This window comes from Monodelphis domestica, chromosome 3 (genome assembly GCF_027887165.1).
Source record: "Monodelphis domestica isolate mMonDom1 chromosome 3, mMonDom1.pri, whole genome shotgun sequence".
NCBI classification, from domain to species: domain Eukaryota; kingdom Metazoa; phylum Chordata; class Mammalia; order Didelphimorphia; family Didelphidae; genus Monodelphis; species Monodelphis domestica.
Window position 1 is genome coordinate 55,044,505 of NC_077229.1, and position 16,983 is coordinate 55,061,487.

Below are 16,983 nucleotides of genomic sequence, written 5' to 3' on the forward strand. Positions count from 1 at the left end.
ATTCAATGAAAACTGCTCTCTCCAAAGTTACCAGTGATATCTTAATTGTCAAATCTTATGACCTTTCCTCACACTTCATCCTTCTTGTGTTCTCTGCTGCCTCTATCACTTTTTTCCTTGATACTCTCTTCTCTCTAGGTTTTTGATACTGTTCTGTTCTTTCTGGTTCTCCTCCTACCTATTTGAATCCACAGTCACCTCTTCTGAATCTTAATCTAAATCACAACCTGAAATAAAAATCCTTCCAAGATGGATGGGAGATGATAACCACCCAACTGTAGGTATCCCAGGGGATTCTGTCCTGGGTCTCCTTCTCTTTTCTTTCTGTACTATTTCACTTGGTGAGATCATCAGTTCCCCTTGTGTTCAATGGTTATTTATGTGCTGATGATTCTCAAATTTCTTCCAAGCCTAAACTCTCAGCAAGGGTTACAATTTTAATCTTCACAATGTCCTCTGGTCCCTCATATCCCACTACCTATTAGATATCTCATAGACCCCTTAAACTCAATATGCCCCAAATTCAACTTATTGTTTTTCCTCCAAATATCTCTCCTTCCTAATATCCCCATTACTGCTGATGATATTCCTATCTTCCAAGTAAACAAGGTTCCCAACTTCACTCCTCACTCTCTTACCCCATTACCCATCTGTCACCTAGGTCTCTCAATTTTGCCAATTAAAAATATTTTACATATTCTCCTTCTTACTTTGGGATTCTGCTACCACCTTGGGAATTATAGGAGGCCTGTTTTTCCTAGTTCTGAGGCTTACTGGGCCATCAAGTTTTTAACTTGTTCAAAAGGAAATTCAATCACTATTCATCAGGTGGGAATTATTTGGAGGTTACTCATTCCTGAAATAACACCAGGCCCAATCTGTTATCCCTGAAACCAACTGTAAGAATAAAAGGCTTTTCCTATTTGGATCCAAATCATTACCGCATATCTGGACTATTGCAATGGCCTGCTTGCCCCACTCCAGTCCATCCTTCACTCAGATGTCAATGGCCTTCCTAAAGAGCAAGTCACGTCAGGGATGTACTTCATATATACCTCAGTGGCTCCTAATCATCTCCAGATCATATGCAGTCACCTTAACCTTGGTTTTGTTTTCTGTGGTTTTAGTTGTAGGCAATCAACCTGGAAGTGCAAAGACAGCTTTAAGAGAAAACTAGAAACCACAATAATTTCACAATATTTTAATGAACTAACAAAGTAGAAATCTCCTACCATCTGGTGGCCTAATAGTGGAAAATAAGGAGAAATAAAATATAACCAACCATGTAAAGTTGAGGAACAACAGGGCTGGGGTCTCTCCTACTTTTACTTTTCAAGGTTGTTTTTGTCTGGGTGGAGGGAGTTGGGTGGTAGAGGAGGCAGTCAAACACCAAGCCTGGAGGAAGAAGCAGAGAAAGTGAGAGCAATTATATATGGTCAGAAGGAATTCACTTATCTGTAGTAGGTCTCCCTTGAGGATGTGGGGACACTATTGTATAAAATTCTCTTTGGAATTCAAAGTCCTTTCTAACTTGTCCTTCCCCCCATCTTACCATAGGAAGCATTTCCTGGTCCTTCCACAGCTGTTAATAACTTTCTCTTCCAGATGACAGTATTTTACTCTATGTTCATGCCTAGTTATTTACATGTTGTCTTTCTCATAAGAATGCAAGCTCCTTGAGGACAGGGACTATTACTCTCTCTCCTTTTCTTAGTATCTTTTTTCCTTAGTGAAGTACTTGGGGCTGTAGTAAGCACCCAAGAAATGCTAGCTGGTGGCTCCATAGACTGAGAGCCAGGTCTAGAGATAGGAGGTCCTGGGTTCAAATCTGACCTCAGATACTTTCTGGCTGTGTGACCCTGGGCAAGTCACTTAACCCTAATTGCCTAGCTCTTACTACTCTTCTGCCTTAGAATTACTACACAGTATTGATTCTAAGGTGGAAGGTAAGAGTTTAAAAAGAAAAAAAAATGCTTGCTGATTATCCCTCCTACAATTGTGCTACCTTCAAATTTTATGAGTATACTATCTATGCCTTTATCCAAGGCATTGACAAAAATATTAAACAGTACAGCTCCAGTTCCTGTGATTCCTCCACTGCTTCACTGATCTTGACAGTAACAATTTCTCTGAATCCTGCCATAAAACCTGTTGTAGATTCATTGGCTAACCTCCATCCTCTGTTCCCAAAAAATCCGCTTCCAAAATCCCAGGCTCTCTCCAAGTTTCTTTTGTTATTATTATAATAATACAATAAGTTTCTACCTTATTTAAAAAAGAATTTTAGGTACTACCCATGAGTTGAAATATCTAAGCTCACCATGATGCTAACCTTAAAATAAAGGGGATTTCTTCCTTGCTAAAGTATATTTTCAGTTACCAGCCATCTGACTGGAAGTATTTTGGAGGTGCTAACCCCTGAAAATGACACTAAAACTAATCTGCTTGGTCTGAAAATAACTATGGAACAGAAGTTTTTTCTTTGGAAAAAAAGGGTATCTTCTTTGTTAAAAAGTAATTTCAGGCATCACAGCCAGGAGGTAGAACCAGAATAGGGATTATATATTGGGGTTGATTACTTTCCATTTGGAAGCATACATATTTTTATATATGTATGTGTAATGAATATATTTGTAATCAACATATATTTATTTGCATGTTGCCTCCTCTATTAGAATTTGAACTCTTTAAGGGCAGTGACTGTGTTTTTATCTTTCTTTTGTAATCCCAGTCCCAAATTCACAAGCTTTGGGAGTCTTGCTACACAAGAGGGCTTGCCATTTCCAGGACTCAGGACAGTGCTTGAATAAATGACTCACCCCTGACTAGGCTTACTTTGCTGGCTCTAAAAGTAACTACAATAAAATACATTTTTTACTGAATAAAAGGGTTTTTTTTTTCTTGTTAAAAGAAAGTAATTTCAGGCATCATGCATAGTTGGGGAAGTACTATGAGGGAATACACCCTGGGAATTACTGGAGGTCCATTTTGCCAGCTCTGAGACGCACTGAACAATTCAGCTTTTATTTTGTTAAAAAGGAAATTCAATCACTATTCATCAGGTGGGAATTATTTGGAGGGTACTCAATCCTGAAATCACACCAAGCCTAGTCTGTCATCCCTGAAGCCAATTGTAAGAACAAAAGGCTTTTCCTATTTGTACCTAAATGCTGACTTTTTCCTTGTTAAAAAAAACAAAAACAAAACTCAATAACCATCCACTAACTGGGAAAGCATGTGGGGTATACTCATCTGAACTGAATACTAGGCCTACTCTGCTCTCTAGCATTAACCAGTGAGAGCTGGATTATCTAGATAAGAGTCAGCTGGCCTTGGAATAAGGAAATTTTGAGTTTGAATTCTCCCTCTGATTATTAGCTGTGTGACCTTCAGCAAGTTACTTTCCACTGTAAAAGTAATATATATGTAGAAAAAGATATATATGAAAGTGTTAGAAGACCTTGAAGGCTCCTTTCCCAATCCAAATTTATGATTTTGGAGGAGGAAACCCAAGAACCAGGGAAATACTGAAAGGACCCTTGCCTGAAATTACTAGAATGGCACCTGAAGTTACTAGAGTAACAAAGAATGGACTCCAACGAGTTTTTCCCCCCATTCTTTCCTTTAATAATAGGGGCAGCAAAGTAGCACAGTGCATACAGTACCAGGCTGGGAGTCTGGAAGATCTGGATTCAAATGTGACCTCATACTTCTTACCTCTGTCCAGGAAAGTTCTAAATCCTGCTGACCACTGAAAGTCAGTGATTAGGGGCAGCTAGGTGGCAGAGTGGATAGAGTGCCAGGCCTAGAGTCCAAAGGATCTAGATTCAAATCTGGCCTCAGATACTCCCTAGTTGTGTGACCCCTGACAAGTCACAACCCCATTTGTCTAGTTCTTGCCCTTCTGGGGGCTGGGGAGAGTCACTTATCCCTACTGACCAGCCCTTGTGATACCAAAACAGAAGGTAAGAGTTTAATTAAAACATTAAAAAAAATAATAATAGGGAGCATTCCTGTACGTGTTTCAAGAGTTTAACATTCTCATCTCATTTGATCTTCAACACAAGCCTTTGGGTATTCTATTATTGTAATTTTCTCCCCCATAAAAAGACTCTAAAATCCTCTAAAGAGGATGGAAGGGAAGAGAGGAGGCAAAGGGAGGAGAGGGGAGTAAGAGAAGGGGAGGAGAGGGGGGAAAGAGAAGGAAAAGGGGGATGGGAGATGGGGCAGAGAAAGAAGGAAAAATTGAGAAACGGAAGGGAGTCACACTCTCCCACTCCTCATCCTAAACCTGCCTATTAGGCCATGCCCCCGCCCCTCATTTGCACTGAGCTCTTCCAGTCGCTGCCCCGGTTTTCCAAGATCCACTGGATGAACTTTTAGTTCTTTGTCCCCTACAAGGCCAGCCGTGCCTCGATGGGCTCCTCAAACCCATTTACTACCTAGGCCCTGAGGCCCGGAGCAGGGAGCCAGGAGCCACTCCCTTACCTAAAAAGCGTGTTCCTCCTCGCCTCCCCGCAGCCCGATGCCCCCCTGGGCTCCCCTCAAGGCCCAGTTAACTAGTGCCTGGGCTAATTTCGTCCCCTTTGAGGAAGAGCGCAGGAAGACGGAACTCAGCAGTCAAACCTGGAGCAGCACGAGGGCTTGTGGGTAGAGCTGGGCACGCCCCTTCACAAGTTTTATTACATCACACCAGTATAATGTTCTTCCGCACGAGGATAGTAAAAAGATCCTAGTTCGCACAAGTGGGGCAAGGTCTGAGAAACTATGGCTAGATTGTTGAGGCGGGATGTCATGGGATTTTGCAAATGAAAGAAAAGGAGATAATTAGCTCGTTAATGTTCTTCATTATTGGAAACTTGGAGATGGCGGAGCAATTTAAGTAATTTGTCCAAGGCCAGTGCTATAATTAGAAGGTGTGGCTAGGCTGGGAAGGTAGCTTTTTTTTTTTTTTGGCTGCCTGGGTTGGAAGTGGGAAGGTGGCCCAACTGAGGGAAGAAGGAGGGAGTGATTTCGCAAAGGAGGTTCTATATGGATCCTTCAAAGGTAACTGCCCTTCTTTTCCTGTAATGTAGCCCAAAGGGCTGATGGCTGACGGCAACCCCCCCATTCAGTGGAACTGCGGTCCTCCCCATGGGGAGGGCCCACCTTCATGAATGGGACTGGTAGGAGCCTTCCCTTTTCTGACTTGTGAATTTCCCTCATCCCCATTGTAAGATGAGGCTGTTTGAAGAGTTCTCTCCCCATTCTGGAAAGCATTCCTCTGACCCTGGATGGGAATAATAGAGGTCCCTATCCCTGTCTCTGGAGAGTCCAGCCCCTTATATGGCCAGGGCTGATGGGAGAGCACTAAGTCTCCCAACATAGGCGTAATGGGGGAATCCTGATCTACATTTATAACTATTACCTTCCCTCAACCCCCTTCACCTTCTTTGATTCATGTTGCTCACTTGAGCCTTGCAACTCTACCAGGTAAGTACTTTGGCCATTTTACAGCCATTTTAGAGATGAGGAAACTAAGTGATACATGGTAAAGTATACATCTTATAAATTCGTGGGGGGTGGGGGGGTGGGAGCTTCCTGACTACAGCATTCTCAAGCCTAGCACTCCAGGAAACATTGAAATCTAAAGAGCTCAGAGCTGAAGGACAGTATATCAAGCCAAATTTGATGTTTCTACTTCCTACTTGTGTGACTACTCACATGGGGTGATGGACAGAGTTTTCAATCATAATTCATAGGACTTGAATGAAAATCTCATGATCATGGGCAAGTTACATAACCTTTAATCTTATGGGGGCATTGGCTCCCTTGTCTGTAAAATAAGGTTGGATTCAATGACTTCTAAAATCTTTTCTAGAGCCTATTGTCCATAAAACTCCATGCTGCTCAATTAGAAACAATATTTTATAGCCTAAATATTCTTTCCCAGCCAGTGAGAGAAAAAAGACACAACCATTTGCCCTTTCCTGTGTACCCCAAACTAAATGCAGTCCTCAAACTAATTATGTGACTATATGCAAATGAAGGAAAAACAATCCTTCTAGAACTATTTATTTCTATGATGTTTTATGATCAATAGCAGAATTGAAATAAGTCCATTCAAGATTCTGGTTGTAACCTTATACCTCATTTGAAAAAAATGTTCTTCATTATAGTAAACTATGATCACTTGGAATGTCTTTTCCTAAGTGAAAAGGGCTAGATGTATTTGTGTTTGGAAAATATATGCTCTTCAAAAGTTCATTTGGAAAGTTTTATCAAAATATGAAAATTAAGTTTAGCATATTGTTAATTTCCAGGAAAAAAATAAAGGCCGAGCCAGACAGGTAAGAAGAAGGACATCACCACAGTGGTCTGTTCCTGTTGTGGTGAGTGCTCTCATTGTCTGTAAATACAGACAATGAGAGCCTTCCATCCATAGTTTTCTGCTGAACATGTTTGGGAATTCAGTATTTCCTGCATTTTGAAGAAAAATTGGTTTAAGTTGTTGAATATTATAGATGGGGGCTTTGCCAACTGGTAGGCAATCCTGCTTTTCTCTCTCCAACTAGCTGACTATTCATGCAACCCCCATAAAGAATTCTAAACAGTTATTGTAACTATGTCTGCCCAGTGACCCCTTTTCAAGCTATTAAACTATGGTAATATGATGTTTGCTTATTTAGAACCCTTGTTTCCAGACAGGGGTTCCCTGTGAGAATAACAGTGCTAACTCATAGTATTTTACTCTTCTGAAAATATATAAATGAGGAACAACTTTGCAGAAGTCTTTTGGTGTGCAAAAGGCTTAGCTTCTCTTGTTTTAAAATTTCCATGCTGCATCTTTCTCCTTTACATCCTATTCTGGGGATAGTTTGGATTTGTTATTTTATTTTTGGCTATACAATTGTGTCCTTTACTAGCATGTGAGATTTAATGATACTTTGCTTAAAAAAATAAATAGAACCAAGAGCAGCAACAGAAAATTGGTAGGTGTTCTAACCATCAATAACAGCAATCTAGGCCAGCTCCAAGGCCATCTCCAAGGCCAGCTCCTGGACCAGCTGGAGGGCCAGCTCCAGGACCAGCTCCAGGACCAGCTCCAGGACCAGCTCCAGGACCAGCTCCAGGACCAGCTGGAGGGCCAGCTCCAGGACCAGCTGGAGGGCCAGCTCCAGGGCCAGCTCCAGGGCCAGCTCCAGGGCCAGCTCCAGGGCCAGCTCCAAGGCCAGCTCCAAGGCCAGCTCCAGGACCAGCTCCAGGACCAGCTCCAGGGCCAGCTCCAGGGCCAGCTCCAGGGCCAGCTCCAGGGCCAGCTCCAGGGCCAGCTCCAGGGCCAGCTCCAAGGCCAGCTCCAGGACCAGCTCCAGGACCAGCTCCAAGGCCAAGTCGAGGGCCAGCTCCAAGGCCAAGTCGAGGGCCAGCTCCAAGGCCAAGTCGAGGGCCAGCTCCAAGGCCAAGTCGAGGACCAGCTCCAGGGCCCTCCGGAGGGCCAGCTAGACAGCCTGCAGGAAGACGGCCAGCCCGATGGACAGCACGATGGCCAGCACCAGAGCCAGCCCTGTCTCTGGCTCAGACACCAAGCTTGCTTCAGACACCACCAACACCCCAGAGCTTAAAGTGGTCAGAAATAGTAAAAGCTAAGGCACAGACTAGTTCAGAAACATTGACTCAGTCACAAGGATTGATTCAGCCATCAGGACGGGCTAGGCCACAAACAACCTCTTGTGAACCTAAGCTCAGGAGTCGTGGAGAGCAAAGTGAAGGAGAAGGAGCTGCTGAGCAGGGAGCATCAGCATTTCCAGGTGATGTCATGGGTATAGGGGTGAATGTTTATGAAATTTTTTTGTTCCCTTTTTCCCGTTTTAAAAAATGTATTTTCTTAACATTAATTTTAAAATGTTTTTGAGTTCTGAATTCTCTCCTTCCCTACCACTCTTCCTATTAAGTATGACTTCTTTGTTCAGGAAAGTCTAAAATTCCTTTATTTCATTAAATATCAATTTTTTTAACATAGAGGATTATGCTCAGTTTTATTGGGCATGTAATTCTAGGTAGTAGTCCTAGATCCCTTGCCTTTTGAAATATCATATTCCATGTTTTCTAGTCCTTAGATGTTGAAGCATCTAAGTCCTGTGTAATCCTAGCAATGACACTTCAGTATTTGAATCGTTTCCTTCTGTCAGCTTCTAATACTTTTTCTTTGGCTTGAGGGTTCTGAAATTTGACTACAATTGTCCTGGGGCATTTTATTTTGGGATCTCTTTCAGAAGGAGATATGTGAATTCTCTTTATTTCTATATTTTCCTCTTGCTCAAAGATATCCAGGCAGTTTTCCCTGATGATTTCTAGTAATATGGTATGTAGGCTGATTTTTTTATCTTTCAAGTATTATGAGGATTCTTAGATTATCTCTTCTGGTTTTATTTTCCAGGTCTGTCATTTTTCCAGTGAGATATTTTAGATTTTCTTCTTTAAAATCTTTAGATTTTACTTCTTTCTTGAATTTTTGTGTTTCCTTTTCAATTTGGCTAGTCCTACTTTTTAAACAGTTTTATTCAGTGGCTTCTTTTGGCCTTCATTTCCTTTATTTGATTGATTCTATTGCTTACGAAGCTGTTTTCTTCAATGATCTCTCCCTCCCCCCACCCAGCTCTTGAGTTTTTCTGTCAATTCTCTTATTATTTGTTTTTAATCTTCTTTTCAAGTTGTTCCAGGGAGTCTTTTGAGGCCTCACATCCTTTCACACTTGACTTAGAGGCTTCATGTATTTTCTTTTTGTCACTGTTGTCCTCTTTTGAGTTCATATTTTGATCTTCCCTGTTACTAAACTAACTTTCTAAGGTCGTTTTTTTTTGGCTCATTTTTCTAATTGTTCCCCTACCCTCTTTACCTTATCTATCTGTTGAGGCTCTTCTCTTTTTATAGGAGAGAGGGTGCACTGCTTGGACCTTGCAGAGAACCTTTCTTTGGTACTTAGGGTGGACCTGGCTGCTTTTGCTTCCTCACGGTGTGTTTGTCAAGGAAGTAGTCCTGCTGGTTTACTCTGGGGAAGTTTGCAGCTGTTTTGTTTAGGTATATTCAGCACTCTTTGCTACCAGTCCTCCCTGTTGTTTTGTGAGCTGGTCTGGTCCCCACTCCACTGCTTCCCTGCCCCTACTGGACAGGCTCCCTGCCTTGGGTTCTGCCACCCCAGGCATTCCTCCAACATGTAGGAGTGAGCAGATTGTTTCAGTGTAGTTCACTTCACCCTTTTTGCTCCACCATTTGTCATTTTCCTTTTCTGTCATATTAACCAACTGGAAAGGTATAATGTAGGATCTCAGAGTTGTTTAATTTGCATTTTTCTAATCAAGAGTCATTTAGATTATTTTTTCCATATGATTTTGGCTTTGATTTTGTCTGAAAACTACCTTTTCATATATTTTGACCTCTCATGAATTGGGGAATGACTTGTTTCTTTATATATTTGAGAAATGAAGTCTTTATCAGAGAATCTTGCTTAAAAATATTTTCCCCCAGTTTCCTGATTTCCATTTTTAAACCCTTACCTTTTGTCCTAGAATCAATACTGTGTGTTGGTCCCAAGGCAGAAGAGCAGTAAGGGGTAAGCAATGGAAGTTAAGTAACTTCCCCAGGGTTGCATAGCTAGGAAATGCCTGAGACCAGATTTGAACCCAGGACCTCCCAACCCTTGGCCTAGCTCTCAATCCACTGAACCACCCAGCTGCCCCCTCCTGCTTTCCTTCTGATCTTGGCTGCATTTGTTTTGTTTGTGCAAAACCCTTCAAATTTAATGTAATCAAAATTATCCATTTATAAATTACAATCCTCTATATCTCTTGTTTGGTCATAAATTCTTTCTTTATCTATTGATATGACAGAGAAAATTTTCCATGCTCCCCTAATTTGCTCATACTATTATACTTTATGTCTAAATTATGTACCCATTCTGACTATATCTTGTATACTATGTGAGATATTGGTCTATACCTAGTTTCTGTCAAACTACTTTCCAGTTTTACCAGCAGATTGTCATACAATGAGTTCTTCTCCCAAAAGCTTGCATCTTTGGATTCATCAAACACTAGATTATTGTGGTCATTTGCTGTTATATGTATTACACCTATTTTATTCCATTGATCTGCCACTCTATTTCTTAGCTAGTACCAGGTTGATATTGTGCCAGGGGCTGGCATCAGGAAATCTCATTTTCCTGAATCCAGCCTTAGATAATTCCTGGGCAGGTTACTTAACTCTGCCTCAGTTTCCTTATCTATAAAATGAGTTGGAGAAAGAAATGGAAAACTGCTCTAGTATCTTTGCCAAGAAAACCTCAAATGGGGTAATGAAAAGTTGCACAGATCTGAAAACAACTGAACAAAACAAAGCCCAGATTGTTTTGATAATTACTTCTTCATAATACAACTTGAGATCTGGTACTGCTAGACCATCATCACATTTTTTTCATTGATTCCCTTGCTATTCTTGACCCTTTGTTCTTCCAGATAAATTTTGTTATTTTTTCCAGATGTATAATATAATTTTGAGTAGTTTGTATGGAACTGAACAAGTAGATTAGTTCAGATGAAATTGTCAGTTTTGATTACATTGGCTCAGCCTACCTATTATTGAGATCTGTGTGTGAAAAGTGTTTTATAATTGTGTTCATATAGCAGTGATTTTAAATGGAATTTCTCTTTCTTTTCTTGATGGACTTTGTTGGTAACATATAAAAATACTGATGCTTTATGTGGGTTTTTATATCCTACAACTTTGCTAAAGTTGTTAATTGTTTCATCTTGTTTTTAGTTGATTCTCTAGGATTCTAAGTACATCATAATATCATCTGCAAAGAGTGATATTTTAGCTTCTTCATTGCCTATTCTAATTCCTTTGATTTTCTTTTTCCTGTGTTAATGCTATAGTTAGCTTTTCTAGTGCAATATTGAATGTTTGCTTCTTTTTTTAAGAATACCCTGTTGTCCACACCTTATTCCGAGATGCTTTTCATCTCTATCTTTTTTTATATGCCCATTCTCTACTGTTTCAATAAATCTTTAAGTACTTTGTATACACTTACTAGGTGCCAGACAGTTTTCTAGACTCCGGGAAACAAGTCCAAAAAATGAAATAGTCTATACTTGCAATGAGTTTACATCCTAATAGAGATAGCAAGTTTATAAAAACAAATGTACAGCCTAAATGTGAAGTAGATGAATACAAATATGTATAAAAGAATTAAATTTAAGTTAGTTTGGGAAGGATGGGGACTAGCAGTTGACAGAATCAGGAATGGCTTCATGTAGAAGATGGCACTTGAGCTGTATCTTAAAGGGAGAGAGGGACTATTGCATTTCAGGCATGGGAGATGTTTATAGCAAAGTCAGGTTGGCAAGAGATCAAATATCTGGTGTGTGAAGAGAGGGAAAAGGCCAGTTTGGTTAAATCAAGTATAAACTGGTGAGTAAAGCCCATTGAGGGTATACTGGTTGGAGCCAGGTTTTAAAAGCTCAGAGTTTGTATTTTCCCCCTAGATTCTCTTGCCTATCTGACTGTTTCTTCTGAGTCTAATTTCCCATATCCATCATCAATTTCCCATCTTCCAATTGTGGATATACCATATAGCTCTGCCCTGGGCCATTTTTTCTCTCTTTGTACTCTCTTGTTGATCTCAAGCTCCAGTGGGTTTAATTATCATCTATATACAGAGGTCTCCCAGTTCTCCATATCCAACTCTTACCTTTCACATGAGCTCTAGCCTCACATCATCAACCTTATGCTGGGTATCTCCACTTCTTTATCTACTTGATATCTCAAATTCAACATGTCCAAAGCAGAACTCATTAGCCTTTACCTTAAACCTACCCTATTCCCTAAATTCACTTGTCTTGAATGAACCAATCAGTTCTTGAGTCCAAAACCCAAGAATCTTCTTATATTTCTTCACATGTATCCTTTTCTGTCCTTCCAAATCACAGCCAGGTTCTATTTCTGCATGAGTCATGTTCTAAGAGAAAGAAGAAATACATGGTTCAGTCAGGAAGAGTCCATCAATTCTCTATCTGCAAGTGGATAGACTTTTTCATCATGAGTTCTTTGGAACTATGGTAAATCATTGTGTTAATCAGAATTACTAAATCTTTCATACTTGATATTTGTGTTATTGTGTGCATTGTTCTTGGCTTTCTTCAATTCACTTTGTATTAGTTAATACAAGCCTTCCCAGTTTTTCTGAAACCCTCTCCATTGTTTCTTACAGTACAAATAGCATTCCATTGCATTCATATACTGTAATTTGCCAATTGAAGGGTATCCCTTCAGTTTTCAAGTTGCCACCACAAAAAGAATTGCTACATCTATTCCAATGAAAACACTAGAAAGCTTTGAAATAAAAATCTTTCCTAGATGGATGGACCTAGGGACCTCTTCAGGACCAGTAAAGCACAAAACCCTTGGCTTATAAGAAAACAAGTTTACTTGATAATTGGGTAAAGGGAAAGGGAAACGGTCCTAAAACTACAGATCTAGTTTCAAACTCAACTTCTACACACCTTGAGAGAGGTACTCTTCGTTGCTTCTTTAGGCTCTGCCTATCCACTCCCTGCTCTTACCTAAAACCCAAAAATGCTCTCTGACTACTCTAACTAACCTTATTAGTATGGAATATCAAAAGATTAAAGAGGAAGGACTCCCAGACGTATTTGAGCCCTTACCTAAAGCCTGGGATTGGCTTCACTAGGTAACCCAGAGTCCTAGGTGACAAACGCTAGCCAAGTAGATTTCTCACAGATGGATCTCAGGCAGATGGTCTCGGTGCCTCAGGGAAAAATCAGGTCTCTAAGGCAGATTCTTAAACCAAGGAATCACTAACCTCTCCACGAGATTAGGATTTCCAAGCGAAAATTTCCAGAGCAAAGATTCTTCCTTTCAGCCCAGGGAAAAATCAAGACAGGAGTAACAGTTAAAACAGTCAGACTCCAGAATCTTTCTCTCCAGGGCTTGGATCTAAATTCTCCTCTTTTCCTCTTAAATAGCCCAGAATACTCCTGAGTACCATTAAGGTGGTAGCCAGGTCAAAATGGAATTGGAAAATAAATAAAAATACAATACAACATAAAAAGTTTATATATATATATATATATAAACTTTTTATATATATATTTATATATATATATATATATATATATATATATATATATATATATATATATATGCCTTTCCCTTGTTTCTTTGATCTTCTTGGTGAACAGACCCTATAAGGATATTGTTGGGTCAAAGAGTATGCACAGTTTTATATGATTTTAGGCATAATGCCAAAACTACTCTTTAGAATGGTTGGACTAATTCACAGCTAGACCAACAGTGCATTGATGTATCTAATTTCTCATATCTCTAGCACTGTTATTTTTCTTAGGCAATCTGGTGGATGTGAGGAGGCATCTGAGTTATTTTAATTTGCATTTTTCTTTTCTTTTTTTTTTTAGAATTAATTTAGAACATTTTCTCATGGTTACATGATTCATGATTTTTCCCACCCCTCTTCCGTCCTCCCTCCAAGAGCTGACAAGCAATCCCACTGGGTTATATATGTATCCTCGTTAAAAATCTATTTGCATATTATTCACATTTGCAATAGAGTGATCTTTTAATACCAAAACACCAATAATATCCCCATCGAACCATATGATTAATCATATGTTTTTCTTCTGCATTTCTGCTCCCACAGTTCTTTCTCTGGATGTGGATAGTATTCTTTCTCATAAATTCCTCTGGATTTTTCTGGATTATTACATTGCTGCTACTAGGAAAGTCTATTACATTTGATTGTGCCATAATGTATCAGTCTCTGTGTACAATGTTCGGTTTCTACTCCTTTTGCTCTGCATCAATTCTTGGAGGTCTTTCCAGTTCACATGGAATTCCTCCAGTTCATCATTCCTTTCAGCACAAGAATATTCCATACCCATCATATACCATAATTTGTTCAGCCATTCCCCATTTGATGGACATCTCCTCATTTTCCAATTTTTTTGCCACCACAAAGAGCATGTACAAGTCATTTTTCTTATTATCTCTTTGGATACAAAACCAGTAGTGGTATGGCTGGATCAAAGGGAAGACAGTCTTTTAAAGCCCTTTGGGAGTAATTCCAAATTGCCCTCCAGAATGGTTGGATTAATTCACAACTTTAGCAACAATGCATTCCCTCCAACATTTATCACTTTCCATTGCTGCCATATTGGCCAGGTGTGAAGTGGTACCTCAGAGTTGTTTCAACTTTCATTTCTCTAATCAGGAGGGATTTAGGACACTTTTTCATGTGATTATTGATAGTTTTGATTTTTTCATCTGAGAATTGTCTATACAAAGGGATATGAATATCCCTTCATCATTTGTCAATTGGGGAATGGCTTGATTTTTTTAAATAAATTTGAATTTGTTCCTTATATATTTGGGAAATTAAATCTTTGTCAGAGAGTTTTGTTATAAAGATTTCCCCCACCCCATTTTGTTGCTTTCCTTCTAATTTTGGTTACATTGGTTTTGTTTGCACAAAACCTTTTTAATTTGATGTAATCAAAATCATTCATTTTAAATTTTGTAATGTTCTCTATCTCTTGCTCATGTTCTAGGCCTTACGGTCGTTCAGAGTGGAAATTGCTAGGTCCTGTGTGATCCTGATTGGTATTCCTTTATATCTAAATTGTCTTTTTCTGGCTTCTTGTAAGATTTTTTTCTTTTGCTTGGAAGCTTTGGAATTTGGCAATTACATTCCTGGGAGTTGTCTTTTGGGGATTTAGTGTAGAGGGTGTTCTGTGAACTCTTTAAATGCATATTTTCTCCCCTTGTTCTAGAATCTCCGGGCAGTTTTCTTTGATGATATCTTGTATTATAATGTCAAGATTACTGTTTATTTCTGGGTTTTCTGGTAGACCAATGATTCTCAGATTGCCTCTCCTTCCTCTGTTTTCCAGGTCTGTCACCTTGTCAGTGAGATATTTTATGTTATCTTCTAATTCCTTAGTCTTTTGACTTTGCTTTATTAATTCTTGCTCTTTTGCAAGATCATTGTCTTCCAGTTGCCTGATTCTGATCTTTAAAGATTGGTTTTCCTTTTCAGTTTGTTCTGACCTGTTTTTTGAGGCTTCAAGCTGTTTCTGCATTTGCATATTTTGGTCCCTCAGATTGCTGAGTTCCTTTTGCATTATTTCCCATTTTTCCTGCCAGAAAGCTTCCATCTTTTTCATAATTTCCAATTTAAATTCTTCAAGAGCTTGTGGAGAATTTCCATTTCTTTTGGAAGATTTTGGAGCATTTGTTTGTGTTTCCTCTTCTATTTCCTCTGTATTTTGTATTTTTGCTCCATAAAATGTGTCCAAAATCACCCCCTTCTTCTTGCTTTTCTTGGTGTTTAGAGGCTGTTGCTTCTGTGCACTGTTTGCCTTCTCTATGGTTTTTTCCTCCCCTTTCCAGTCAGAAATCTGAGTGAGGAGGGTTGGCTCTCTGAGTATGGCTCTAATGATCGAGGCTTTAACCCCAGGCAAATTCTCCATTCTCTGCAGCTGTACTGTCTTCCTGGGGGAACCCAGGGGCTTCCCTCCCCTGCCTGCCGGCTTTTTGGGTGTTATTGCTCTCAGGTGTGGGTCTTTGGTGGTTTTAGTTAACTCCCAAGACCTGTGGGTGCCCCTTGGTCACTTCAGGGGATCCCTATGCACACTCAATGATTATAGCGAGCTAGTTCTGGGTGCCCGCAATCTGACTTCCCCTTGCCCGCCTGCCAGGGTTTGGGGTTTTACTACTCTCAGGAGTAGGCACTTGGTGGTCTTACTCAGGTCCCCAGACCTGGGGCTACCTGTTGTTCACTCCTGGGGTGCCCCTCCCTCACTTGTTGATTCTGGTCAGTGCCTACTTAGGCTCTGGCTCCATCAGCGTGGTGGGTGGGGGGAAAGTGGATCATCTTTTTGTTCCCTTATTTTGTGGAAATGCCGGAGTCCCACCTATCTTCAGTGCTGTGCTTAGTGTGGGGTCTCTCTGTTATTATGAGGATGGTTGTTTTTGTTTTTTGGGGGATCTTTTGAGGTCGTCTGTGTCGTTGGGTCTGAGGAGAGGAAGCCAGCCGCGTTTACTCTGTCGCCATGCTTACCCGGAAGTCTATCCTCTTTTTTTACTCTTATTTTTTTATATTTTTTTGACATTTCATCCTATACAGTTTGTTACTGTACCCTCTAAGTATACTTCTTCTAGCTACCCTGATGATAACAATTTTTAAGAGTTACCAATATCATCTTTTCTTATGAGAATACAACTTTCATTTGAACTTATTGGGTCCCTTAAAAAAGGTTTTTGGTTTGTTTCGCTTTCTTAATTTCCTTTTTGTGATTCTCTTGAGTTCTGTGTTTGGGAACCAAATTTTCTGTTTAAGTCAGGTAATTTCTTTAGGAATGTCTTCTATTTTATTAAATGATCATACTTTTCCTTCCAAGAATATAATCAATTTTGCTGGGTAGTTGATTCTTGGTTGTAGACCCAGTTCCCTTGCTTCCTGGAGTATTATATTAAATGCTTTCCAGGCCTTCAGAATAGATGCAGCCAGATCCTGTGCTATCCTATTGTGGCTCCATGATATCTGATTGGTTTCTTTTGGGCAACTTTTGTAGTATCTTTTCCTTGGTCTAGTAGTTCTTTAACTTGGCTGTAACATTCCTGGACGTTATCAATTGGGGATCAAATGCAGGAGGTGAACTGTGGATTGTTTCAATCTCCACTTTACCCTCTTGTTCAAGAATGTTGGAGCAGTTTTCTTGGATAATTTCCTGTAGAATGATATCCAGGCTTTTTCTTTTGTCATGATTTTTCTGTAGTCCAATAATTCATAAATTGTCTCTTCTGGATCTATTTTCCTCAATTTTTTTTCATTCTTATTAATTTTGTTTTATAGACTCTTGCTACCTTGTGAAATTATTTGCTTCTAGTTGTTGGATTCTAATTTTTAAAGAC

General features: G+C 39.7%; 1 protein-coding gene and 1 long non-coding RNA gene across 2 annotated transcripts in view; one reads left to right on the plus strand and one right to left on the minus strand.

The window, feature by feature from the left end:
• Positions 1 to 4,654, minus strand: part of LOC103100030 (uncharacterized) — a 72,123-nt gene extending 67,469 nt beyond the window's left edge. The window contains exons 1-3 of the long non-coding RNA XR_001629379.2: positions 4,489 to 4,654; positions 1,283 to 1,395; positions 1,056 to 1,142 (exon numbers count right to left, since the gene is read on the minus strand). This is a non-coding gene — a long non-coding RNA (uncharacterized LOC103100030). The remainder of the gene's footprint in view (positions 1 to 1,055; positions 1,143 to 1,282; positions 1,396 to 4,488) is intronic.
• LOC100028902 (piwi-like protein 1) overlaps positions 4,637 to 16,983 on the plus strand; it is a 72,917-nt gene continuing 60,570 nt past the window's right edge. Inside the window, exons 1-3 of the mRNA XM_056821918.1 lie at positions 4,637 to 5,046; positions 6,303 to 6,329; positions 6,998 to 7,787. Of these exons, the coding sequence (XP_056677896.1) occupies positions 5,032 to 5,046; positions 6,303 to 6,329; positions 6,998 to 7,787 (832 nt within the window). The 5' untranslated portion in view covers positions 4,637 to 5,031. The remainder of the gene's footprint in view (positions 5,047 to 6,302; positions 6,330 to 6,997; positions 7,788 to 16,983) is intronic.